Below are 27,588 nucleotides of genomic sequence, written 5' to 3'. Positions count from 1 at the left end.
TTGTGGCAGTGTTCCCATAAGAGACTCGGGTTCAAGTCTCACCTGTTCCAGATGGGTGCCTGAGCAGGTTGGTTAAAATACATACGAGCCTCTTAAGCTTTGTGGTGTATACTGTTGCTGAGGGTCATAAGTCACAACAGAACGGAAGAATTCACAGGTCCGTCTGCGGTGATACCCTTACAAATACATGGAAAAGAGATGAGTGTTTTCGAAGGAACAGGTCTGGTTCTAGAATGTCTGTTTGTTCTAATGTTGATTTACTAGCTTCGGATTAAGACATTGCAACGGGGAAGAAATTACATCAGAGCCCCAGGATTTAATAATGTTATTGGTGCTAAATGGACGATTGTAAAATGCGTCCTATTTGGTGAGGAGGAGTGACAGTATCCTAATGTTAGTAAATAAATACTAATCGAATATGGCACTTGCGTGTGATTTTTTTTTAAAAATCTCTCTGATGTTGCTATCCTTGATGTGGAGGTTGTTGCTATCCTTGTTCACGGAGTTGAATAAATCACCTCTTGACACAATTGTTCTGCCATTACATGAAAGTGGTTTGGGATGGTCGTGGATGTCATGTTGCTGATTCCGGCATCTGCTCTGTAGGTTTTGTTGGATTGGGAAGAAGTGGGCACTGACTGACCGGGCTGTTCAGCAGGGCTGCTAACCCACCCCTATATCGCAGGTTTCCCTCAGCACCAAAGAACCGCATCGCCAGAACCCAGAATGTTGGCCTTTCTTTCCAAAATCGCGGTCACTGATCGAATCAGTTGCAACAAAACCTCGGGATATTCCTCAAGATCAAAGGACTTGACAACCACTGACAAGCTGGTTTACACACAAACACACACACCATCTCTGAGTTGGTAAAAATCAATGTTAACAATGCGAGTATTACAAATGCACGCAATTACTTCATTTGTGGGTGCTCCGCTAATATATGTCCTGTTTAGTAATCCAGTCGTTGTGTTATCTTAATTCATGTAACACCCGCGAGTTTAGGGACTGATAAATCCCCGTTAGTTGGAAGTACACATTATTATCTGTACGATAGTCTAGCCCATAAAACTGAGTGAGCATTTAACCGTTTACTCCGATCAAAGAGTTTACAGTGAGCTCTCCCGAAAAAACTTCAAGAGCACACTGACCCTTTGCCCCATACACTGTATACATTGCAGTCTGTCGCACCCGATCAGACCCATCAGAAATTCCGTTTTCCCAATCGCATTCGGACAAGCGTCTCCAATATATTATTGATTCCTGGCTTTGGTTGGAAGGCTTTTATGTGATGTGCACCGACTGACTGTCCAGTCCAGTTGAAGGATGATGGGCTTGGTCCCTCCTATGAAAATGATGAAGTGCTGACGCCTCTGATTAGGGAGGTTTTACCGCTAAATCATTTCATCCATCAAGACATGCTTGCCCCACCCCGTTTGGAATCACAGGACTAGAAGCAGCCTTCATAATCTAGCCCCACACCACCCCTAACCTCTGCCACCCCAACAAAAATTAACACAGCTATGTCTCACAACAAGCACACACAAGTACTGTATCTGTAAAGTGCACCAGGCACAAGGCTTTACCAAATGCTCTTATTGACAACACTACAACGGTCCGTCCGTATTGCCTTGTCCTGTTTGTAACGTTGGTGAACTTAGACCAGGACTGGGGGAACTGACACTCGCCCAGTCTTGGCTCCTGGCGCTTATTCATCTGAAAACGCCAATTGATGGAACATCTTCTTCAAACCATGTGTGGTCTGAACGGGCTCAGATTTTCAGCGTTTTAATATGAACTCCCTGCTCTGGGGGCTCTGGCGGTCCCTGTTTCTGATCTGCGTGTGGTTCACACCTCGGATCTGCTCGTCATGGTGGTAAGTCCCTCACTTTTAGTGGGTTTGTGTTTGAAGAAGTGCAGATAAAATCCCAAAACATCGCGATCCCTCGCCCCCCCCCCCCCCCCGTCCCTGCCCAGTAATCTGAGGGAGCCTGATGTTTTTACGCCTTTTTTTTGTAACACACTCGACTTCCTCGCGGTCCTAATGCTCTCCGATTTGGAGAGCGCTGAGAGCGAAAATAACTAGAGAACAGAAATAGCCTGCAAAATGCCACCTCTTCCTGTATTTAAAGCTCATTTTACGATCTCCCCCACTCTTTATTTGAAAAGTCAATGATTTGTCTCAGTTTCTGAATAAGAGCCAGTTCAAACTTCCACATTCCATTTAGCTTCCAAACCTGCTGGGTGCGCGTTGTGGAACACGAATGCTGGTTCATGTGTCCACATTCCGAAAGTACAGCAATGTCACGGACTGTCTCTTCCACCACTATCTCTCCTCTCCAAGCAGAAGGTTTGGGGATTGAGGTGGGAGTTATACACTGGTATGGGACACCAGTGGCAACATGTTAGCAATATGTCTTAGTGAACATATGGAGAAAGACGACGCGTTTCACGGGTCAGAATAGACAACTTGAACAGACTGGACTTCAAGACTGTACAAAAGCCCCTAAGAAAATATTCCCCAGACAGAAATAAATGAGTGAATTTTTGCCCCTACTCTGATATTGTGAATTATGAAGGAGAGGATTTACACGTCAAAGAACTTCTTCAAATCTCCACTATTCTTTGTCCTGCTGTTTTTCAACTTGTTTGCAACAGCTCCCTCACCTCCCCGCCAACATAAACGGAGCTGAAAACTGATAGATCCAAATCCAACCCCTGAAACGCTCACTTGAATCTGTCAAATTAAATATGGATCATTTGGGATTCTGAAAGAAAAACGCTGGCAGATACATGGGAGGTAAATCTGAAAATAAAATGTATACGAAATATTCTGTGATCCTAATTTAGTGTTGCGCTCGGACGGTGTCATTCTCAATGGCAAATGTTTCGCCCCATCCAAAGCAACAAGCAACAGGCTGGTTCAAACCACAAACTGATAGCAATGTCAGAAGTAAACCCATTCAATGTGTAAGCATAACCCCTTTGCCTTTGCAAATGTGTCAGGAAACAAATCTTCGATTTCTCAAAAAAAATCAGCAAACTGTAAAAAATTTTTACAAGTACCTGGTATAAAACAAAGTTGGAAACTTCTAAAATCTTCTAAGAAATATTTTAAATTGATCTGATTTATTTTTGTCTGTCCGAACTCAAGACTTTAGCTCATCAATATTGGGAACAGCTAATTGTAAAGAACATTTCAAGCAGCTAAATAGACCAATCTTTATGCACCGGAATTTAAGAATGTTTTGATATTTTAAATACGCTACTTGGTATTACACAGGATTGCATAGGGCACAGAAACACGTGATTCGGCCCAACTAACCCATGCCGGGGTTTATGTTCCACTGGAGTCACTCCTAAATTTCCGCATCTAAATTTACCAGCATAGTTCTTTATTCCGTTCTCTCTTGATAATTGACTGGTTCCCCCTTAAATATCTCTGTAGTATTGACTTCAACACTTCCTGTGGTAGCAGGTTCCACATTCGCACCACTCTTAGGGTAAAGAAAGTTTATTTTCTGGATGTCTATTGGATTTCTTGGTGACTACCTGGTGATGATGGCCCCTAGCTGTTTTCTTCCCCACAAGAAGAGTCATTCTCTTTGGATCCTCTCCATCAAAACTTTTCATTATTTTAAAGTTCTTTATGTGGTCACCACCTCTCCCCACCCCCCCATCCCATCCTCTTTCTAAGAGGAAAGAGAGCAGTTTGCCTGTCAATTTCTGGCGTTCATCCTTATGAATTTTCTTTATACTGTCCCCAGTGCCTGGATAACCTTTTTATTATACAGTAACCAGAAATGCAATCAATACTCTAATGTGGTCTGACTAATGTTTCATACAGGTTTGGCATAACTTCCCAATTGTTCAATTTTATCCCTCTATATAGGAGGTAATTTACTGGTATTGACTAATGATTGGGTAACAAATATAAAACAGAAGAATAAAGGAGATGGAAGAGATACTAAATGAATAATTCATGTCAGTTTTTACTGTGGAGAAAGAAATGGAGGCTAGAGAATGCAGAGAAATAAACTTTGATGTTTTAAAAACAGTTCACATCACTGAAGAGGAAGTTTGGGAAGTTTTAGAAAATAGAAAAAGGTGGATAAATCTCCAGGATCTGATCTAATGTATCCCAGAATGTTGTAGGTAGTAAGGGAGGAAATTACAAGACCCCTTGCAGAAATATTCATATCAGCTATAACTATGGGTGAGGTGCCTGATGACTGGAGGGTGGCTAATGTTGTACCTTTGTTTAAGAAAGGTTGTAAGGAGAAATTGGGGAACTATACACCTGTGAGTCTGACTTCGGTTATGGGTAAATTGTTGGAGGTGATCTTAAAGTACAGGTTTAATGGACATTTTGAGAGGCAAAAATTGATCAGGGGTAGTCAACATGGTTTTGTGTGTCTCACAAACTTGATTGAGTTTTTTGAGGAAGTTATCCAAAAGATTGATGATGGTAGAGTAGTAGATGTTGTTTATTTGGACGTTAGTAAAGCCTATGACAAGGATCTGCATGGTAGACTAATTAGCAAAGTTAGGTCACATGAGATTCAAGGTGAGCTTGCCAATTGGATACATAATTGGCTTAATGGCAGAATACAAAGAATTATGGTGGAGGGTTGCTTTTCAGACTGGAGGCTTGTGACCAGTTGTGTCCCAAAGGGATCAGTTCTGGGTCCTCTTTTGTTTGTCATTTATATTAATGATTTGGAGGTGAATGTAGAAGGCATGGTTAGCAAGTGTGCAGACTTATAAAACTGGTGGCATAGTAGACAGTGAAGAAGGTTTTCTAAGATTACAAAGGGATCTTATGAAATGGATCAATGAGCTGAAAAGTGGCAGATGGAGTTCAATCTGGATAAATGCAAGGTATTGAATTTTGGTACAACAAACAAGGATAGATCTTATACAGTTAATAGTAGGGCCTTGGGTAATGTTGTAGAACTGAGGGACCTCGGGATTCAGGTGCGTAGTTCTTTAAAGTTTGTGTCACATACAGACAGGGGGTTTAAAAAGGCATTTGGCATACTTGCCTTCATTGCTCAGTCCTTTGAGTATAGGAGTTGGGAAGTCATGTTGAGGTTCTACTGGACATTGGTACGGACTTTTCTGGAATACTGTGTCCAATTCTCATCGCCCACTTATAGAAAGGATATTATTAAGCTGGAGAGGGTTCAGAAGAGATTTACCACAATGTTGCCGGGTATCGAAGGCTTGAATTATAAAGAAAGGCTGGTTAGGCTGGGACTTTTTTCACTGGAGTGTAGGAGGTTGAGAAGCGACCTTATAGAAGTTTATAAAACAATGAGGGGTTAGTTGTCTTTTCCCTAGGATGGGGGATTTCAAGACTAGGGAGCACATATTTAAGGTGAAAGGAGAAAGATTTTAAAAAAGACATGAGGGGAAATTTTTTTACACAGTGTGGTTTGTGTGTGAAATGAACTTCCAGAGGAAGTGGTGGATGCAGGTACAATTACAACATTTAAAAGACATTTTGATAAGTACATGAATAGGAAAGGCTTGGAGGGATATAGGCCAGGAACAGGCAGGTGAGACTAGTTTAGTTTGGGATTATGGTCAGCATGGACTGATTGGACCGAACAGTCTGTTACCACGCTGTATGAGTCAATGACTCTAAATGGGTTATTCTCACGTAGACAGGCTGTAACTAAGTGAGGTACTGGAAGCATCAGTATTTGGGTGCCAGCTGTTAATAACATATATCAATGATTTAGAGACAGGGACCAAATATAATTTTTTCACATTTGCTGATGATACAAAGCTATGTGTAAAAATGGGAGGACATAGGGAAAATTACATGGAAACAGGTGTTTCAGCCAAACCAACCCGTGCTGGTGTTTATGAAGCAACCTCCTAACTTTTCTCATCTAAATTTACCAGCATGGCTCTTTGTTCCATTCCCTGTTGTTAATTGGCTTATTTTTAAACAATGCCAAAAACAGAGATTGCTGGAAAAGCTCAGCAGATCTGGCAGCATCTGTGAAGAGAAATCAGAATTAACGTTTCGGTTCTGATGACCCATCCTCAGCACACTGATTTATTTCTGATTTACAGCATCCACAGTTCTTTCATTTTTTTTTAAATGATGGCCCCTGGTTATAGACTTCCTAACTAGGCAAAACTGTCTACCCCTTTAAATATTTTGTATCCCTGTCTGTCCTGTCTATCCCTTTAAGTATTTTGTAAGTCTCAATGAGATCACCTCTCATTCTGATGAGACATTCTATGTGAGAATGTATGATGAGAGGAAGAAGTAAAGCGGCTTCAGGAGAATTTGGACAGACTTAGTGAATGGGCAATAACATGGCTGATAGAATATAATGTGGAAAAAAATGTGAGGATGTCCATTTTGGTAGGAGAAACTGACATGCAAAATATTTCTTAAATGCTAACAGGTTGGAAAGTATAGATTTCCAAAATAACCTAGATGTCCTTGTCATTAAGGCACTGAAAATGCAGCAAGCTATTTGGAAGGTTAATAGAATGTTAAGACTTTATTGCAAGAGGATTTGAATACAGGAATAGTGACATATTCCTTCATTGTAAAAGAGCCTGGTTAGACTGCACCTGAGTACTTTGTACACTTTTGGTCTCCTTATCTGAGGAAAAATATTATCAATATAGCTTCAGTACAATGAAGGTTCATGAGAATTTTTCCCTTGATGGTAATACTGTCCTAACAAGAGATTAGGCAAAGAGGCAAGTTACGAAATGTAAAACCAGGGTTATCATTTAAAAATAAGGGAATACCACTTAGGTCTGAGCTGAGGAGAAAATCTTTTACTCAGATGGTTGTGAACTTTTGGAAGTCTCTACCTGTTCTGTGCTGTGGAGGTTCAGTCTTTGAGTATGCCAGTAGTATGCATTATGATATACTGAAGACTCAAAATTATGCATATTGAGTTTTCCTTTTTACTCTTGGGGTGGCATGGTGGCTCAGCGGTTAACACTGCCTCACAGCACCAGGGACCTGGGTTTAATTCCACCCTCAGGTGACAGTCTATGTGGAGTTTGCACATTCTCCCTGTGTCAATGTGAGTTGCGTCCCAGTCACAAAGTTCTGCAGGTTAGATGGATTGGCTGTACTAAATTGCCCATAGTGTCCAGAGATGTGTAGATTAGGTGGATTAGCTATGGGGAAATGTAGGGGTAGGGTAGGGGGTGGGTCTGGGTGGAATGATCTTTAGAGAGTCAGTGTGGACTCAATGGGCTGAATGACCCTTTTCCATACTGTAGGGGTTCTACCTATTTAATGTGGAAGTTGATAGATTTCTGATTATCCATGGCAAATAGGGTTATGGCATGCAGTGAGTAAAAGACATCAATGTGTTCAATCAGCCACGATCATATTGTATAGCATAGTGGACTTGAGGGAGCTGAATAGCCTGCTCCTGTTCCCATGTTCCTAAATAATATCATGCACTCCTTTGTGGTTTTTGTACTTAATACATATTTCTTTACTAATCCTCCATCTTCTTTTATGCCTTTATTTATCCATCAAGTATCATTGGCATTTTGTTTGATTTTTTCCTTTTAATAAAATACTTTCTGTATCAGTCCTTAATACGGGCCTCAAAATGTGCAAGATAGAAAACTAAAAAAAAAAGAAGAAAGATGAAAGTAGTATTTCACAGCACCAAAGCTGACATTCTGCACTCCTCATTTTCATTTTCTATCTTCTTTATGTCAGAAGCAAGGTTAGCTTGCAACCAGCAATTTCAGGGATGGCTTTCCAAATGTTTATTTTGATGTGAAAGGCTCTTCCTGACCCAACCATACACGAATGCACTCACACGGTATTTTTGTTTTTCTTCTTACTATCAGCATGAATGACTTGTATGTTGCTGATAGTAAGAATGCTGATATCAATGACTAATATGTTAACCAAATAACTGCAGAAAGAAGCTTTATTTCATAACTCACAGCATCTTGTTTCATTATATAAATGTTAACACATTAATTTCTCCACCCTTTATATATGGGTGTTGCTGGCTGAGGGCAATTAAGAGACAACCACATTAATATGGGTCTGGAGTCACATGTAAGGCAGACCAGGTAAGGAATGCAGTTTCCTTCCCTAAAGGACATTACTGAACCAGATAGTTTATTCTGACAATCAACAACAATGTAAACATTTGGCTCTTAATTCCAAACTCCTACAAAATTTTAAAGTCAAATTCCACCATCTACAGTGATGGGATTCATATCCAGTTCCCCAGAATATTACCTCAATCTTTGGATTAATAGTCCGGCCATTATACACTTGGCCACTGCATCTCCGATTTCCCTGCTTCTTCTAGGAAGACAAAGTCACACGACACCAGGTTATATTCTAACAGGTTTATTTGAAATCACAAACTTTTGGAGCGCTGCTCCTTTGTCAGATTAAGTCTCATGATTTCAAATAAACTGTTGGACTATAACCTGGTGTCATGTGACTTCTGACTTTGTCCACCCCAGCCCAACACCAGCTTCTCCATATCTTCTAGGAAGGACAGTAACCTCTCTATAATGTAATGATCAGGTTCAGGAACTTGCCTTGGGAGGAGTTTTACTGTTCTTCATCAAAGTACCAGGATAAATATGCTGTACTGTCCATCAGTAGATTTTCACTTTATGTTTCTTTCAATAAACCGTGAATTTTATAATAGCATAGATTTTTTTTGTTTGTTGGAGGACAATACGGTAAGATATAGCCAAATGCAATAGTACAATTTGGTCTGTCCCAAACATTTACTCTGGCTGTGAGAACAATTTCTGCTTTAAGAATATTTTTAGGGCATGTTTGCATTGTTTTCTACTTGTGAAGGAAGTGAGAATCGATACTGGAGAATGGGACAATTGAGAGCCCAGTAACAGAGTCATGGTGGTTCCACTCAGCTTAGTTACAGTATAGTTAGATGCAGAAGAGAGATCTCAAACTCATCCAATGATAAGCTTTTTCTGCGTATTCCCGTGCTCCACCTCAGGAGAGCACTCCTAGTACCAAATTAAAATGGATCAAATCATTTTATCTAGGCTCATTGAACGTGTTAGAAAAATAGGTTCTCAAGATTGTATTCTTACATTCTCTGTTTATTGATGGAAGAGATCAATTTATTTTTAATTTAAGGTTTTGTTGCAGAAATTCCTGGACTATGATTTAAGAGAACAGATTCTGTTATCTTCAAATTATCAGGCCATTAGCTGCTGAAGTGAAGATTTTCAAAGCTCAAACCTCAAATTATCACCTTTTCATTCCCATATGGAATAGTGACCTGCAAATAGCTGTCTCATCAGATTCAATGTTCAAATTTGAAGTTGGGGTTTTTCTCGAAGACAACAACATGGAGTTACTTTTAAGTTCTGCTAATTAGCAACCTGGCTGCTCTGGAGAAAAGATTAAATGAGTTGTCAGGAAACTGAATGGCACCATCTGTCTTACAGTGAATCTCTTTAAGTGCACCAGTTCCTAAATGATTACTACAAAGCCAAATATTGAGGCACTAGTACTACTATAGTCCAGCTATCAACCTGTCTACGTTTTTCCACATCAGGAGCATGAAGGATTGAAACTCTTGGGACCCAGCTGGATGTGATGGGGTCATTTTTTAATATATGCATTCTTGGTTTGGGGCATTTATCACCCATCATTAACTACCATTGGCAAGGTTCTATGAGAACCACAGGTAATAAATGCCAAAGATATATCAATGATTTCCAAGGTTCTATCTAAATATAGCAGCAATCATTGTTGAAGTATTGTTAAGCCCTATTTTCCTGTCTAGAAAATATGGAGACTATTATACCATCCCTCATTTAACAGTAGAAATAAAAAGTGACATTTTTCTCCTATATAACTGCAGGTTCGTAGAAATAATATTTCTATTTGCCAATAAATTGTGGTAGCTGCATGTAATTGTTAGGAGTTTTTTGAATGATCAGGTCAAATGATTTCTTGCCATAAAAACCAAAAGAACTGCGGATGCTGTAAATCAGGAACAAAAACAAAGTTGCTGGAAAAGCTCAGCAGGTCTGGCAGCATCTGTGAAGGAGAAAACAGAGTTAACGTTTTGGGTCCGGTGACGTTTCCTCAGAATTTCTTGCCATTGTCTAGAATGCAGCACAGGTAACAATATTTCAACTTCAACCAACATGCTTTCCATATGATATAGACAAGAGGTGCTACAGTGAGTACATATCACAACAACAGAATTTCTGACTCTGAATTTAATAAGCCACATTAGATATTTACATATTTACATTGATACTTTGAGACTTGGTTACTTTTCATTTAGTGGAGAGGTTGCATATCAGGCAGTCGTTGTGAAATAGAGGTGAAAATAAGAAACAGGGTGGGTATGAGACGGAGAGGAGTGGAGAGGTGATTTGAATATGTGGTTTGACAGCATTAAATCATATTTGGTTGCAACTTGCAAAAAGATTTTATTTTCTATCAGTGTTATCCTTTTAAATGTATCTCGAATATGGCGTTCTTTTACCATTTCTACCAATTCTGACAGGTATATGGGTGCCCTTGGAACTCGAGTGATTTGCGACAATATCCCAGGCTTAGTGAGCAAACAGCGACAACTTTGTCACAAACATCCCGATACAATGCAGTCAATTGGAGATGGCGCCAAAGAGTGGATTGCAGAATGTCAGCATCAATTCCGCCATCACCGCTGGAATTGCAACACCTTGGATCGAGATCACACACTTTTTGGTAGAGTCATACTTCGAAGTACGTAAAATATGAAACTTAAAGGCACACTGTGTCCTGAGATGTGATTATCTTCACAACTGCTGAAATTGTTCTACTCAGTTTGTTGATGTTTTTAGGCTGCAGTTATATTTTATTTGCCAACAATAGGCATTACAATGGTGGCTGAGCAATGTGAAGAACTGGCAGGTCAAAAGTATACAGTTAGCTGTGAATCTTCCTAGGTCATAGTGAGGTCAACCATAAATGAACACATGTTCATATAGGTAGGTGTGTGAACAGAAATTGATTCATTAGGCTAACAATCTGCAATGTCAGGGAACATGAGGACTGTTTTAGGTCTGAGATGAGGAGAAAATACTTTAATAAAAGTATTGCCAATCATTGGTACTCTCTACTGGAAACATTTAAAGCTGTGATAGACAGATTTTTGACATTTCAGGGAATCGAGGGATATGGTGAGTGGGCAGAAAAAAGAGTTGAAGCCCAAGATCAGCTATGAGCATATTGAATGCCTGAGCAGGCTCATTGAGCTGTATGGTGTACTTCCACTCCTATAATTTGTGTTCTTGTGACAATACGAGTTGTTGATCATTTTTATTTAACCAATAATGATTACAGTATAAAATATTAATTCAACTCTGTTTATAAAATGCAGAACACAAACAAAGTTGCTGGAAAAACTCAGCAGGTCTGGCAGCATCTGTGAAGGAAAAAACAGAGTTAACTTTTCGGGTCCGGTGACCCTTCCTCAGAACTGCATAAAATGCAGACTTGAATCACATCCTAACTTATTGCTATGCCTTCATTAAAGTTGTAAATGGGTGCATTTGCAATCATAAGCCACTAAGGACTACCTTCTCAAAATAATGAATTATGAAATTTTTCAATTAAGAAAAATTAGATAATTGAGAGAACCTGGGTCCCAACTTGAAGAACAATTAAACACAAAAATACAACCTGGTTTTGCGTTCACTCTATTTTCATATTTGAACCGTATTTAAAATCTTTATCTCCCATACCAAGTATTTGTTCTTTTGAAGATATAGTTATTTTGAATACAGGATCAATTTCAACTCCATTTTAGAAAATAAGAATATTAATGTAGAATGGAATCATATCCTAATTTGAAAGGGATACTGATGGTTAAAGAAAATCTTTTATGGAGGTATTCATCTATGTTTATGTGGGCTTGTCTTGTATCAGTAGACATTTTAACCAATCATCTTGTGTTATTCTGGTACAGGTAGCAGAGAAGTCGCCTTTGTTTATGCCATCTCCTCTGCCGGAGTTGTGTTTGCCATAACGAGAGCCTGTAGTCAGGGAGAACTCAGTTCCTGTTCCTGTGATCCTCAGAAGAAAGGCAGATCCAAGGACAACAAAGGAACTTTTGACTGGGGAGGATGCAGTGATAATATTGACTATGGTATTAGTTTTGCTAAAGCATTTGTGGATGCCAAGGAAAAGAAAGGAAAGGATGCCAGGGCACTGATGAACCTCCATAATAACCGGGCTGGTAGAAAGGTTTGTTTATTCTTCCGCTTCCGCTTCTTTTAAAGAGAGACTGTATGCTTGTTTTGGTAATGGGGTGATTTCTTCATAATCAAAAATATTTGCAAATGTCTTTTAATTTCAATTCCTAAAAGGTATGCAACACATTCTTGATGTTATAAAAATGAAGTGATTTTAAAGAATGTTTGAGAATTGATTGCTTAACAGAATCTTCCCTATTCCAGGCATCCAAAGTCAACATCAAATATCGAATATCATTTTCTGAAGAAGGGTCTAGACCCGAAACGTCAACTTTCCTGCTCCTCTGATGCTGCTTGGCCTGCTGTGTTCATCCAGTTCTACCCTTGTTATCTCAGATTCTCCAGCACTGGCAATTCCTACTATCTCTGTATCATATATCCAATGTTAGGTTTAAAAAGGTTAAATTAAAAGTAAAGCTTCCCCTTCTTTATTCAAACCATACACCTTGACTAAGTTCTCTACCAGCCACATTTGTGGTCGGTCAGGGCGTGATTGCCAATGATTGGCAAGGTACTCCTCAGGATGTACATTAGCCCACATTAATCACATTGACAGCAACATGTAAATATTCTGCACTAGGCAGAAAAATACATTTACTGCAGTAATTATCATCATGTGTGTGCTTGCCTGAAAGCAGGAGCTTGGCTCATAGTAGTCTTTCCATGGCTGTCTATGCTATGTCAGTCTTTTCATTTGCCAATAACTTGCTTTAATTTTCAAACTGCCCTGAATTCATAGTCCTTCATCCTATTGTTTTCATTGAAATCGTTTCTTGATAATACTTCTTACAAATCCATTTTCTCTTAATATGTGACCTGTCCAGTCTCTGTCTTTTCATTATTGTGTTCAGCAAATTTCTTTGTTCATTTACTCTACAGTGCTTCTTCATTTGTTACTTTTTCAGTCCAACTGATCCTTTATGTTCTCTTCTATATCCCCATTTGAGTTTGCTGCAGTAAAAGGTTTTAAAATAGCTTTTACATAAACTCAAAAAGATTGAAAGTTGGTTCTTAATCCAGTTGCCCCACTTCATTTCCTCGCTGAAAGTAGCTTTGTAAATTAGCAACACAAATTAAAAACAGAGGGGAAGGGTGAACTTAAAACACTATAAATCTGAAATGAAAGCATTAAATACAAGAAATAAGCTAACAGCTGAAAAGACAAAGGTTATTTTAATTGCAGCCCCTTTATCAGTTTACATGAAAGGTCGAACCTTGATAAGTTAATTACTTATATCTTTTTTGATGTTAATAAACTGTTATCTGTTTTACTCAATATATCAACTGTTTTGTTTAAAATCCATATAGTGCTAAAATCACACTCTGGTGTCAAAAACAGAATTAGTGTGCTCTGAGCTCTTGCGGGGAATGTGTGACTGACTTTTAGGACATGCGCCAAGTATAACAATCAATGAATTCTCCACCCATAGGTTAGAGAAGAGATCAGTTTATTGAAATAAATTATCTTTCAATCTTGTGGGTAGGAAAGTTGCTGACAACCCTGTGAACATCAGCACAGCGGAAGTAGCAATTCTTGGTGGTAACCATCCTGTTTCTCTAACTCAATATTTTCAGGATTCCAATGAGAACCAGACATAGAAAAAATATATACTATACTTTAAGCTCTTTATAAGAGTAGATGAAACTGTAATTCTCACACATGCATTCACAATCAATAGGAATTGAACAACATTCTACCTTGATTTTGTCTTGAGATTTGGCAGGAATAAAATCACAACAGTTTTGAGCAATTAAGTTATATACTGCCTAATTTGCAGTCAGATTCACCTGGTGGCAATTATTTATTTATTACAGCTCAATAATTGCTGCTGATGTCTCCAGTGAACTGATGTTTCAATGATATTGTTGGCGAGAACTGAAGACACTGTGTTATTTCGTTGGCAGGCTGTAAAACGTTTTCTGAAACTTGAATGCAAATGCCATGGAGTTAGTGGATCATGTACATTGCGAACTTGCTGGCTTGCCATGGCAGACTTTCAAAAAACTGGTGATTTCCTGCGGAGGAAATACAATGGAGCTATCCAGGTGATCATGAACCAAGATGGGACTGGTTTCACTGTAGCAAACAAGAACTTTAAAAAGCCAACAAAGAATGACCTAGTATATTTTGAGAACTCACCAGATTATTGTGTCATGGACAGAGAAGCAGGTAATCCATCGCTACACTATTTGTATTATATTTCACTGAATATAAACGCATTCTGTTTGCTGCTATCACAGTGCAAACCTAGACTGGACATTTATATGTATCCATCATGAAAACATAACATTGTTTTTACATTACAGTACATATCCTTCCATAGATGTTGCCTTTTGTACCAGAATTTCTTCAACGATTTGATTTCCCTGTGGGACTTAGTTTTGAATATAACTCAAATTGGCAGGGTAGTAGAACAATATATAAAAGTTGATGGCTTTGTGACTTTCAATTTAATATTAATTCATTGTAGTTCCAGAGCACTAACTGAAAAATGACATTGGTGCACTAATGGTGATCTCTGAGATAGGAGTAATGGGTGCTATTACACAAAGTAAAAGACATTTCACACTGCATTTAAACTATGCTATACCCAAACAAGGAGCATTGAAACTAATAGAAAGTACCATTAGTAAGAAGCCATTCCATTCTTTAGCACTAATATTTCTCCTGTGATTGCAGGATTTACTAGAAAATAAGAGAACATCACAACATTCACTACAGATTTGCTTTTTGGACTTAATTGGCAAAACTGTCTATTGGGTGAAGCAGACAGAAAAAATTTAGTAGCAATGGTGATGTGCTTTTGGTTCAAAGAATGCGACCTCTGGCTTCCTTAAAGAAAACAAGCTGCAAAGTTAACTTTCATGATATCACATAAAATAATTAAGACAGGAGACAGGCCATACGTTATAGTATATATATCGTTTGTCAATGGGATGTGGTGATCACTGTCTAGGCCATCCCTAATTATCCTTGAGAAGATGGTTGTGAGCTGTCTTTTTGAAATGCTACAATCTTCAGGGTGTAGGTACTCCCACAATGCTGGTTGGAAGGGAATTCCACAAATTTTGATTGTACTCAATTCTCTTGAAATAAGTTAACAGACTAGAAGCATTGAAATCTTTAATCTTATTGTTATAAAAGCATATACTATACTTCCATAATATTATGCCAATATGGGAGATGTAAGATCATTTGGGGTGGACAGGAAAGAGTTACATAGAAAATGAAGATCAAACAATGGCCCAAGCATAGTCCTTTCAATCTCAAAATACATTAGTAAATATTTTGCCACGAATTTGGATTCAGCAATCATACTATGCTGTGTCAGTTACGAGCTTTCACATTATCACTAAAGAACATTTTCTTGTAGACAAACTAAGTAGTTATTGAACTTGACCAGATGCTTCCAGGGCATTTTATTGCTCCTTCTAAAATTCCATCTTTTAAATATTTTAAACATAGTGAATGCTTAAAAAAAAGGAGAATTGGTTTGCATTTTAATCATGTATTGCCCTAAATGGCTGTGGGTGGCAGTCTTTTGACAGTGGGAGCAGTACTTCTAACGCTAGGTTACATCTACATAATTCCTGGCAAACATACACTGTTCAATCCTCTCTGCAAATTTTACAGTCTTAAAGCAAACATTGGTGTTCCCTGGAAATGTTTGCATAACATCTTACAAATTCATGCTTTTGTTTTACTCACACTTTTTGTTGGCACCCACATGCTTTCTTTAAAGTCCATGTGGTAATCCATCAGAATATATTACAATCTTCTGTCTACTGTGCCAGAATGCAGCTGCAAGTTTAGGAATAGCAGGAAAATATTACTTCATTAGAGAAGTTTTTCACTCAACAATTTTTTTTTCTTTTTCTGCAATAGTATGTGTTGCCAAGGTTAGCTGACACTAAAATGTACACTTTATGTGTTTTACAGCACTGCCAGAGCTTTAATTATTCAGTGATACAGGTAACAGTTGGTTAGGTTAAAATGTATTGAGACTTTTAAGTAGTACATGATAATGCAAATATGGATAAGGGTATAAAAATTATAGTGACAAGATTGAAGGGAAATTTATGACATTTACGAGCATTTGATAGTCATGGTCTTCATATTGAGTGTATTTTTGTGACATCTGTTAGCTTCATTACCTACAAATAGCAGTAAATGTGTTGAAAATGAAGAATGTCTGTGGAATATTTCCACCACAACATCTGCTGATGATTTTCCTTTCCTTTATACTTACACTTGACCTGACATAACACTAATGTGTCAAAGTCAGATTTCACAGTCAGATCTGCTAGACACCAAACCAGTGAACCATGAAATGCAAAGAACTGTCAAGAATTGGCAACAATGTGTTGTGGGTATAAAATGAAAGGTTCTACTGGTGTAACCCCAGAAACTGCATATGTCCTGAAAACTGTAATTGTAAAATGAAACATCATAGGTTTAACCCTATGCTCGACCAAAATGTATATTAGTGTTTGTGCAAACCAGTTAAAAATGATGATTTTAGCTATATATAGATGACACATTATAAAACAGTTCATTTGCCTCAAACTAAGTCAGTACTATTATATACGGTAATTAAATTTACTCACCAGTTCCCATATTCTGTTGTCCAGCTATCCACAGGGCCAGTGTAAGAGTGTCAGATATCCTAGGTGAAACTTCAACCATACTCTTCCCCACCAACACACACACACCACACACACACACACATGCACGCACGCATAGCTTTCAAAGATGAATATTGTACATATGAATGAAAAAAATTCTGAATTTTTAATTATATGCTGTGCCAAGAATCAACATATTCAAGTTTCGGTTTGATACCACATCGTGGGATTGAAGGTGACCATGTTCTCCAACAGTAGATCCCTCATTTACAATCATAAATATGATTATGCCTATCATAGATCCCCACTTAAAAGACTGTGCACAGGATTTTATTAAAACCAGAGAAGAGTCCTAGAGTGTTGCCATGACAATCCAAGATGGGTTCCCACTCTTGAATACAGAGAACCTTGTGCATTGAGGATAACAGCTGGCCTGATACAGGCTCCCACAAGCACTCTCTTTAGGTTTCGGCCTTCTTTTTTTTCTTATTCAACTTCTTGACTGCAGCATTCTGGAGGATGTCGAATGGATTTGAATGGACTTTCAGCATTTTGTCAAAGTGGTGGATGATGGCATAACTGGATATCTTGTGAATACTAACATCAAGACAGGCCAAAATAACTACTCAGAAACTTCCAATTGCAGAGTCTTTCCCTGAGTCTGGTTAGCTCAGTTGGTGGTTGGTTGATTTTGATGCTGAGTGATGTTAGTACCATGGGATTAATTCCTCTAGCAACTGAGGCTACCATGAAGGCCCTGCTTTTTCAACTTCATGCCTTGCCTGAGACATGATAACCATCAGGTTAAACCACCACAAATCATCTCTTTCTCTAAAGGAGAGAACAACCCTGTGGTCCACCACCAACTTTCAATTTGCAGGTACCTGCCCTTGATGTTCCTCCACTTATAGATCCCGCCTGAGGAACAGCAGAAAGGCCAAGAGAAAAGGGAACCTCTGATTACAGGAGCAGTTCCATGTTTCCTTTTCTGACTGCTCTGCAGTCAGTTCATGCTCTCAGCAACTCTCAGTTTTACTAACAGTCAACATTCATTAAAAAAAACTCACAGTCCATGACATAGTGGAAGATCTCACAGTTTCAATTAATTTTAAAGCTCGTCTTTTGGGTCTGAAGGTCAGAAAGAAAGATGCTGATAACAGATTTCTGAACTTCCAATGCTGGAAATCTGCTATTTGGTGGAAGTTTTCTATGCCTGAATTTCAAGAATCCATTACGCAGATTTCTGCTCTTCCCCTACCCCAAGTATTGTGCATGAGGCAACAATTTAGTTTGTCTAACAATTTAGACAACTTGGTTGTCTCATTCTAATCTTGAATGTTGATATCGCTCTATTTCAAATATTGTTCCAAGAAGTGAATCCTACAGCATTATAATTGCATGTGTGAAGATGTTTCTCTTGTTTTCTGTTTGGATTCTCTTACATCGAATCTTAAATCTATGACACCCTCATTCTCGACCCCTCAATTGCTAGGACAGTGTCTGCTTCAATCTACCATGTCCCATTCTTTCATAACTTTAAAAAGTTCTGTCATCTTGCTTCATAATCTAATGAACTACTGAAATATCAGAAAAAGTCTACAATGTGGTGTCAAATTACATTCACGTTCAATATTTAAAAAATCAGATTGAAACTTGTGGTGAAAATGAGAAATGTTAATGTTGGGAAGTTCTAATGTTTTCAACTCTTCTCAGCGTTAGCCTTCAGCATTGCAATTGAATATAGCACAGGATAGATAGTACAAATCTTTCAGCCTTCTGTCCTAAGAGTGAGTATGATTTTCCAAGGTTTTATGACTAGTAATAGCTGGATGTCAAATTACTAAGTATAATTTAGCATTCTACCTCATGATAGAAGCACCAGAAATCAAGAGTTTTGATCATTCCTGAGCACAGATGGGTAGAATTATAATAAAAAATGAATGTCTAATGGTTGCACAGTGTGGTCAGTGAAAACCTATTTACTTTAAGAATATGGTCAACTTTAATACTGAACATTCCAATGTCCGTAAAATGTCCACCCATTCCTCCACATCAAATGATTGCCAACCTCTACACTGAAGAGAATAAGATAAGATAAGATATAGAATCCTTCCCTGAATAAATAACTCATGACAATAAATGATACAATATCCTATTATGAGAATGTTCAGCTAGAGACTGAATAATATCACTGGCAGACATTTGGACATGCCATAATTTCTGAATATGAAAGTGAATTGTTAAAAATGAGGGGCGAGGAAATGTTTCCAGGCTGTGTCTAAATGTTTACAAGGTGGGAAACCTCTTTGAGGATCCAGCCCACTGTAATTATTCTTCTTTGTTACAAATATAACAACGGAGAAAGCAACTTTCACTGGTCATTAACCCTATGGCTATTATATACTTGCAAGCTGATCCCAGAATCAGGACTTGATCTAGAGCTGTTTAAAGCTGTTGTGAGAAACTCTGACATGTAATCTTGACTCTACTTCTATGTCAGTTCATGTTGTGATATTCAGTTTATGCTGTACATGTTTAGCTTTAATTCAAAGGCAAAAAACACTTCTGAAGCTGAAGCATGTACAAATGCGCCATAGATAACACTTTGTATTGGCACTTAAACCCTATAACTTCCATGAATAATATATTGTGTTTATTTATAGCTATTGTATAATAGTTATTTCAGTCATGAGTTAACTGGAAGACTGTTTGCCTTTAAGTCAGAAAGTTGTGGGCTCAGGTGCCACTCCAGGACTTGAGCATAAGAACAAAGACTGACACTCAGTGCAGCATTGAGGGAAACATGTCAGAGCACTGTCTGACTGTATGTCTACATTGTCAGAGCTACCATCATTTAGATATGATGTTAAATTGAAGTTCCATCATCCCTCTTAGATGGATGTAAAAGATTCCATGGCACTCAATTGAAGAAAAGCAGGAGAAGTATGCCTGACTTCCTGGACAATATTTATCTCTTAATTGAGATCCTTAAGGAGAAAACAAGATTCTGTAATCATTGTCACATAGGAGCTTTGCAGGAGATTGCTTCACCAAACTGACTGCTGTTCTGACATTCTAGTGGTGAGTACACATCAAAGGGCAGAGTTTTACAGTCCCCTGCCAGTGGATTTGTGGATTTGGGGGTGGGGGGATTTTAAAAATTCTGTCCTTGCCATCATATTCCCGTTCACCCTGACCTGTTTGCAACTTTACAGGACCTAGGGCAACCTCACTCTAAATAAAACATCAAGTGGTCTATTACTATAGGGCGGCACGGTGGCTCAGTGGTCAGCACTGCTGCCTCACAGCACCAGGGACCTGGGTTTGGTTCCACCCTCGGGTGACTGTCTGTGTGGAGTTTACACATTCTCCCCGTCTCTGCGTGGGTTTCTGCCGGGTGCGCCAGTTTCCTTCCACAGTCCAAAGATGTGCAATTTAGGTGGATTAGCCATGCTAAATTGTCCATAGTGTTCAGGGATGGGAAATATGGAGTTGTAGGGAGATGGGTCTGGGTGGGATGCCCTTCGAAGGGTCAGTGTGGACTTGTTGGGGCGAGTGGCCTGTTTCTACACTGTAAGGATTCTATGATTATAGTCCGGTTTTGGATCACATTCCACCCAGCTTCAACTTCTCAGCCAGCGTGAGGAGCTAAGGGATGATGGAGTAGTGGATGGTGGCAGTGGTGTGCAGAAACCTGTAGATCATCTGTAGAACAAGGAAATTCATCACACACAGCCATTTCCAAGTCAGCTACACCTACTCCCAAGGTCTGTCCCCCGCTGAGTGCTCTCTCTATGCCTGACTTTACCATTACAAACTCCACACTGCTCCCACCCTCAAACTCTTTCTGCCATCCCTGGTGCTTCCATTGTGTCCCCACGAGGAAACCCAGCACCATCCTGACAAACCTATGGGATGGCATATTGGTTGAGTGGTTAGCACTGCTGCCTCACAGTGCTAAGGCTAAGGACCCAGATTTGATCCACTCCTGGGCAATTGTCTGTGTGGAATTTGCTCATTCTTCCCATGACTGTGTGGGTTTCCTCTGGGTGCTCTGGTTTGCTCCCACAATCGAAAGATGTGCAAGTTAGGTGGATTGGCCATGCAAAATTGCCCATAGTGTCCAGGGATGTGCAGGCTGGATGGATTGGGAAATGCAGGGTTACAGGGATAGAGTGAGGGTGTGGATCTGGGTGGGATGCTCTTTGGAGGGTCAATATGGACCTTTGAGCCCAGGACTGATTTTGATAATTCAGATTTATGAATGTAATAGTAATATCATTTACACACTGCAGTAGTAGTCCCTGGGTAGTACCTACAGATCTCAACTTTATATAACCAGCTCCCAGGTTGTGATCTGCTTGAAGACAGCACTTCTCTGTATTTATTATTAGGGCAGAACTGGCAGGCCCATTCACTCTCCACTAGCATCAAAACTTACAGGGAAAAAAACAGAATGCATTAAAGAGGACTAAGCCATGCAAATCACAAAATCTCAAGTTCAACTTCTGGTCGGTACTGACTGAAATAGTTAATTTCAGGCAATGTGACTGTTGAGGTACCTCTTCTCATACTGGACTGTGCAATAAGATCACCAAACTGATTCTCCGTTCAGATGATGATTTTCACCTCAATGCATGTTTGAAATGTGCTAGCATATAGCTTGTTAGACTTGAGTCATTTTATCTATATGATTTACTTTGCTGAGTTTTCAAACACTCTTTCTCTGGTATCTGTCTCATCTTTTATTGCTTTGAAATGCCAATGGAATATCTATCATTGGTCAGGTTTTTGTACGCTCCTAAAATCACTTCAGAGGAGAAGCCAACAGTCCTTTTCCACTGATGCTTAACATTTTATTTGCTGCATTTTTTTAATTGATGTTTTCACACTATGATTAGTCCTAAAAAATGCAGCATTAATTTTATGGAGTTCACACACCTGACCATTTATTTTGGAATCTGAGTAATTCTGTAGTCTGAAGTTACAAGTGGTGATTAACTGTATAAGGATGATAGTAAAGTGCTAATTCTGTGACAGGTTCTGACAACAAAACTCAGATACTACAGCCAATCAGACACCACATTTTCACAGCTACTGCCAACATACTCAGTATTGGCAGATTTATGAAAGATATCATTTTTGAGGCTTTTTGTGTCAGAGGCTTTAATCAAAATTACAAGAGTTACATTCAATGTTTCCATTCTGTAATTTAATCAAAATATTTGACTTTTTAAAAAGCTTTAGTTTAATACAGTAATCTGCTTCATGGCTGTATAGTTTAAAAATCAATCCTAGTTGCTTCAGAAATCAGTTCCCAGAGAAAGCGCCTTGGGTTGGTTCCCTGTCTAAATTGTAAAACCTGAACATTTACCTTTGACTTAGCTTGGTGAGAGTTTTGCAGGCAGCCAGTACTTACACAGTCCTAAAGGTTCCACAGTCCACAGTTTCCTTCATGTATTTACTCTAGGCTCCAGCATTTATCACTTTTTTTTTGTTTTGCTTGGTTGAAACTTGAATTATTGCATTTTAGTAGCGTGACTAATTTGTTAGTACCCCTCTGTCTCCCAGTGCAGGAAGACCACAACGAATCTCGGTGCCACAATGACTGTTTTCATTTACAAACTGTAGAAGTGATGCTGCATCTGATCAGGACAGGCAAAAACCAACCAAGAATACTATATGTAAAAACAGAGAGTGCTGGAGACACACAGCAGGTCTGGCAGCAAAATTGAAAGAATGGAACTGTTAATGTTTAAGGCTAGTATGACTTCTTCAGAACTGAAAGGGTTGAAAAATTGTCTCTTTACAGCAGTACACAGAGTTCGGGGGGGTGGGTTCTGGTGGAGAAGAGGAATAGGAGCAAGTGGAACAGATTGTGCTCATAAGGTGCTCAGAAACTAGGACAAAGATGTTGCAAATGGTGGCAATTGGAAAATAGAAATGTATAAAGGGTATAAATTCCATCACCTCCAGCAGGATATGAGCAGCAAATCTTCTCCTTCCCTCCACTGTCAGCATTCCACAGGGACCATTCCCTCTGGTCAACTCCTCCATCATTCTTAATACTGCCTCACTCACCCATGGCACCTTCTTATGTACCGCAGAGGGTATAACACTTACCTATTCACCTCCATCCTCCTTACTGTCCAAGGCCCAAACACACTTTCCAGGTGAAGCAGATTTTTACTTGTACTTCTTTTGATCTAGCCTATTATATTTGCTGCTCATAGTGCGGTCTCCTTTACATTGGCGACACCAAATGCAGACTGGGTGACCGCCTTGCAGAACACCTCTACCCTGTCTGTAGGAGTGACCCAACCTTCCATTTGTTTGCCATTTCAATAAGCCAAGCAAATAGTTCTGCCTTGGACCTGCTGCAATGTTCCAACAGAGCATAAAACCAGCTCAAGGAGCAACACTTCATTTCCTGCTTAGATACTTTAAAACCTTTATGACTCAATGTTGAATTTCTAAATGTCAGAACATGACACCTCTGTATCCTTGATTTTTCTTACGTCCTCCAACTATACCCGATCACCGCTGGGCACCCACCAACCACCACATACACACACGCGCGCGCGCGCACACAAACACGAACGCACACTCACACGCACACGCACACACACAGTTACTGTATGTCTTGGCAGAGCAGACCCATTTTGTCCTTTTAACATCTTCAATTACACCCCTTTTAAAGCAGGGCTCTGAGCTTCACCGCCATGAGCTACTCCTTTGTCTTTTGCTCTGATCATCCTCTCAATCTGTTTCACTTGTTCCTCCTACCCCTCTGTCTACAGCCTAAGAAGTACAATTTTTCCGATCCCATTCAGTCCTGAAAAAAGGCATGTTGGATTTAAAACATTAATTGTGCTTCTCTCTTCAACGAATCTGCCAGACCTGTGGAGTTTCTCCAGCACTTTCTATTTTTATTTCAGATTTCCAGCATCTATGGCATTTTCCTTTTAGTTTACAAGAATAATAATAATCATTACAGTGGAATATTTGTAAAAGAAACAGGAAATCTGAATTCCGTTTATGCATTGTTCAGCCATCTAAGACCATTTTGCACTTCATCCAGGTTTATATTAATCATTATTTCACATAGATCAGTTACACAAACACCAGTTTCTGTATATTTTTGAGCTCCTCTGATCACAGAGTCTAATTGTTTCTTTGAGAGGATATCTAACACTTTAAAAGCTGTTCAAAAAATAGCTTGGATCTCAGAGATGAAGTCCTGCAAATTTCTCTGCTCAGAAGATCCATTGATTCTAGTCAAGTGCTTCAACTGCCATCTTATATGACATGTGCTCAGATTGATCATTTCAGCATTCCTTACATAGACACATCTCTGCCTCTGCCAATAATCTTGTGTTTTCATATATGAATCCCAATAGGCTTTTAGTTTCTGGTGGTACTAAATCATTTTGTTAATGGAGGCTTGCAAGTCAACTCAAATTATCTTTAAATGTTTGCATATTTACAGCAGAAAATACACATTTTCTGAAATGAGCTCTGCTTCAGTTAACTCTAATCCTAATAACCTTCAACCTTGGATTCTGGTGAAAATAAACCGTCCAATCAGTAATGTATCTTTTCCAAAATCAGTTTCTGATGCCATTGACCTCTTACACATTCCACCTTCAGTTCTTGTTTTGAATTGATTCTTGTGTGCAGTATAAGTCTCAAGAGGAATCTAATTTTCTGTTCTTAGAGTTCGATGCATTTTAAATTGTTTGTATCACTCATGTCATTCAATTATGTACAAGTGGCTTAGATGCGCTGCTATGGACTAGAAACACATTCTTCTCACACCCCAGTTTTCATAGATCTCTGTTGATTTATTTCTCAGTTGATAACATATTGTATTAAATTAACACATGACAGTATGTGGAAGTGTTGTGCATAAGAATAAAGCTAGAGTAACCCTCTCCTTTAACAGTGGACTCTGTCGAATTTGAGACATTAGCTGAGTGATCAAAAAGATCAATGAAGTAATGAAGAAAAAATCACAAAGTTATAAAATAGACACAAATTGAAAGAAAAAGTTTTAGGCATCCTTAACTGATGAGTTAAAATCAGCCCAAAAAGAGCTGTTTATTGTCAAATTCTAATGTAAAGGTTCCAACTGAATGTATTTAACCATTTTCCAGGTCCCAGTGAATATCAGTCAACTATAATTAACAGCTAACATTAAAAATATTTGTAAAATTTGAGAACGAATCCTCTACTAGAGATTTAACATGATAACGTACATGATGCCTTTATAAGATATTCTCCACTAATCTATCGGGATGACATAATTGTGAATTATGGATTCATCACCAACTGAAAGTAGTTTTGTAAGCCTTCTTGTCCTGCTGTGTTATCAGTAGTACCCGCCTCAGTATCTATCATTCAGAAATGCAGAGTCAAGCAGGTAATAAGATATTGGGAGTGCAGTTGATCTATGCCAGCAGTGCAAAATGGGCACACAGTAAATTGGCAGTCGATTATTTGCTGCGTCTGATTCTTTTCCACTGAAGTTCACAAAATGATAGTTTAAACTCTTTTTGGAGGCATTTCCTAGTGTGCTGTCATATTTACTTGGGTTGAAATTAAAAATCGTTGCCAAATTAAAGTCAAAGCCATAGCAGTGAAAACTATCTGTCAATTTATTTTGAGCCCATTTCACACTGCTGGAGTCGATCAATTTCACACTCCATGAATAAAATATCCAAGACTATAACAGAATGACAATTTTGCTGAATTTTGAGTGAAGACACAAAAAGGTTATGACGCTCTTGTGTATAAATTTAAATAATTAATTAAATACAAATTAAAACTCTGTGGTACCTAGAATTTTAAACTAGTTCATATGACTTTCTGAATTTGTGTTAAAGGCATTTCCATGCAAGCCAGGGAAGTTGCTGGCTGTCCTTTCTGTTTGTCTTGTGTTTGTGAATCTCAGCCTCAGGGAATAGGGTTATTCTAATCTGACCAGTCAGGATTGCCACTTCCAATTACCATCCAATGACTACTGCTGGAAAGCACATGTGATGTGTTCAGTGAAGAGAAAGATGGGTCTCAAATTTCAATGGATAATGAGCTTGCTGTAAGTCACTGGTTAGGCACCTGGGTGAAGAATAACTAGATGGCTAAGGTTCCAGAGGGCTCTGGAGAACACAGATGTACAATCCAGCAGGAGGCAATGACTTCAGGGAGGAGGGGAACAATTGAACAGGGAAAATATACATATACTCAAGGAAACATTGAACTCAGTTGCCCTTGAGCACATTTTTGTTAACTGATCAAAGCCCTTGCTTTCCTATACAATTAAATTGTGCATTGTTTTCGATCAGAGAAGGTACCATTTTACTTTATAATAAGCTCAGTAAATGTTCAGCTTCTATAATGGATCACCTGTCAACTTTAACATTACAGTGCAAAGTAGAGATAAATTGCCTCATTAATCATTCACAACCACATAGAATAACAGGTCACAGTTTGATGTTCTTTTTGTGCTATCATGTATCAGACAGCTGCATGCTAATCAGATACTGAAAACTGGCCTAAGAAACAGCAGAAATATAATCTTTATCATGGTTCATATAGTTCAGCATTTTAAACGCACTGTAGGTTCTTCATGTGAAAAGCAAATGTTATGTCAACTATCAGTTACATGTTTTCACTGTTGTAAAGAACTGTGATATTTATCCTTATTTACCAGGTTCTTTGGGTACAGCAGGCAGAGTGTGTAACAGGACCTCTCGAGGAATGGATGGATGTGAAGTGATGTGTTGTGGACGTGGCTATGACACATCCCGTGTCATGCGAGTGACGAAATGTGAATGTAAATTTCATTGGTGTTGTGTGGTCCGCTGTAAGGAATGCCATGAAATGACGGATGTGCACACGTGCAAAGCTCCTAAGAATGCTGATTGGCTTGATCATACATGAACAGCAAGGGTCAGTTCGGACATGGACCATGGGACAGTCAACACTCACCTTTCTTCTCATTATTGACTAATGCAAAACCATCTTCAATTTTAATTCTTTCTTCTGCATTTAGAGCTGCTCCTACTTTTCCTTGTATCCTAAATTATTTAAATATTGAAAATTTATGTTGTTTTCTGTACAAACAGGGTGTTTGTTATGAAAGGATTAAGTAGGATATATCCCTTTCCTTCCCAGAAATGCAGCCTATTGTTCTTAGTAACTGATAAGCCCTTTGCTATTAAATTGTAATGAAATGTATTCAGGATGTAAAGTCAGGTTGTGAAGTCAAAAGAGTTTGAAAACAGCAAATTGCTCCAACCTTAGAAATTAAAAATGGAAAGTTTTATTTTGTTGGTATCTCAATGCAGGTAAATGTTTTCGATATCATCCATAAGATATTTCAGCCTTGTGTTAGAATAATCAGTATGTCTTTGTTCCCTACCATGATCTATTTCCATAATTCTTGCTAGAAACATATATGTTCCCCAACCATTTATTCAACGGTGAAATCATAGTTTTAGTTTTGATAGTTTTCTGTATTAGTTTAGGAAGACTTCAGTAAGCAAACTAAATTTATAGCAAAGCTCTTCATATCCTAAAGCAGCCTGTTCATAGTTCGGGTGGCCTGCTGACCAATTAGTTTAACAGTCATTGGCCTGAACAATTTGGCCTGTCAAAATAGCCATTTCCACACATTCAGATGACTGGTGACTGGTG

The 27,588-nt window shown here is 38.7% G+C and overlaps 1 protein-coding gene across 1 annotated transcript; it reads left to right on the top strand.

Moving 5' to 3' along the window:
• Positions 1-1,790: 1,790 nt before the first annotated feature.
• Positions 1,791-26,832, top strand: wnt2 (wingless-type MMTV integration site family member 2). Its single transcript, XM_020517569.2, has 5 exons — positions 1,791-1,873; positions 10,533-10,753; positions 11,979-12,256; positions 14,170-14,434; positions 26,603-26,832. The coding sequence occupies exons 1-5, from the start codon at positions 1,791-1,793 to the stop codon at positions 26,830-26,832; spliced, it is 1,077 nt and encodes a 358-aa protein (XP_020373158.1).
• Positions 26,833-27,588: the final 756 nt, after the last annotated feature.

The sequence above is a fragment of the Rhincodon typus genome, chromosome 18, assembly GCF_021869965.1.
Source record: "Rhincodon typus isolate 14 chromosome 18, sRhiTyp1.1, whole genome shotgun sequence".
NCBI lineage: Eukaryota > Metazoa > Chordata > Chondrichthyes > Orectolobiformes > Rhincodontidae > Rhincodon > Rhincodon typus.
Note: the sequence above shows the minus strand (reverse complement) of the source record. Positions and strands in the feature narration are given on the sequence as shown.

Bases quoted from the DNA above. Each gene is read 5' to 3' on its own strand.
- wnt2 (XM_020517569.2), top strand. From the start codon at position 1,791: ATGAACTCCCTGCTCTGGGGGCTCTGGCGGTCCCTGTTTCTGATCTGC. The intron at 12,257-14,169 runs GTTTGTTTATTC...TTTCGTTGGCAG, and splicing joins ATAACCGGGCTGGTAGAAAG to GCTGTAAAACGTTTTCTGAA. The intron at 14,435-26,602 runs GTAATCCATCGC...CTTATTTACCAG, and splicing joins TGTCATGGACAGAGAAGCAG to GTTCTTTGGGTACAGCAGGC.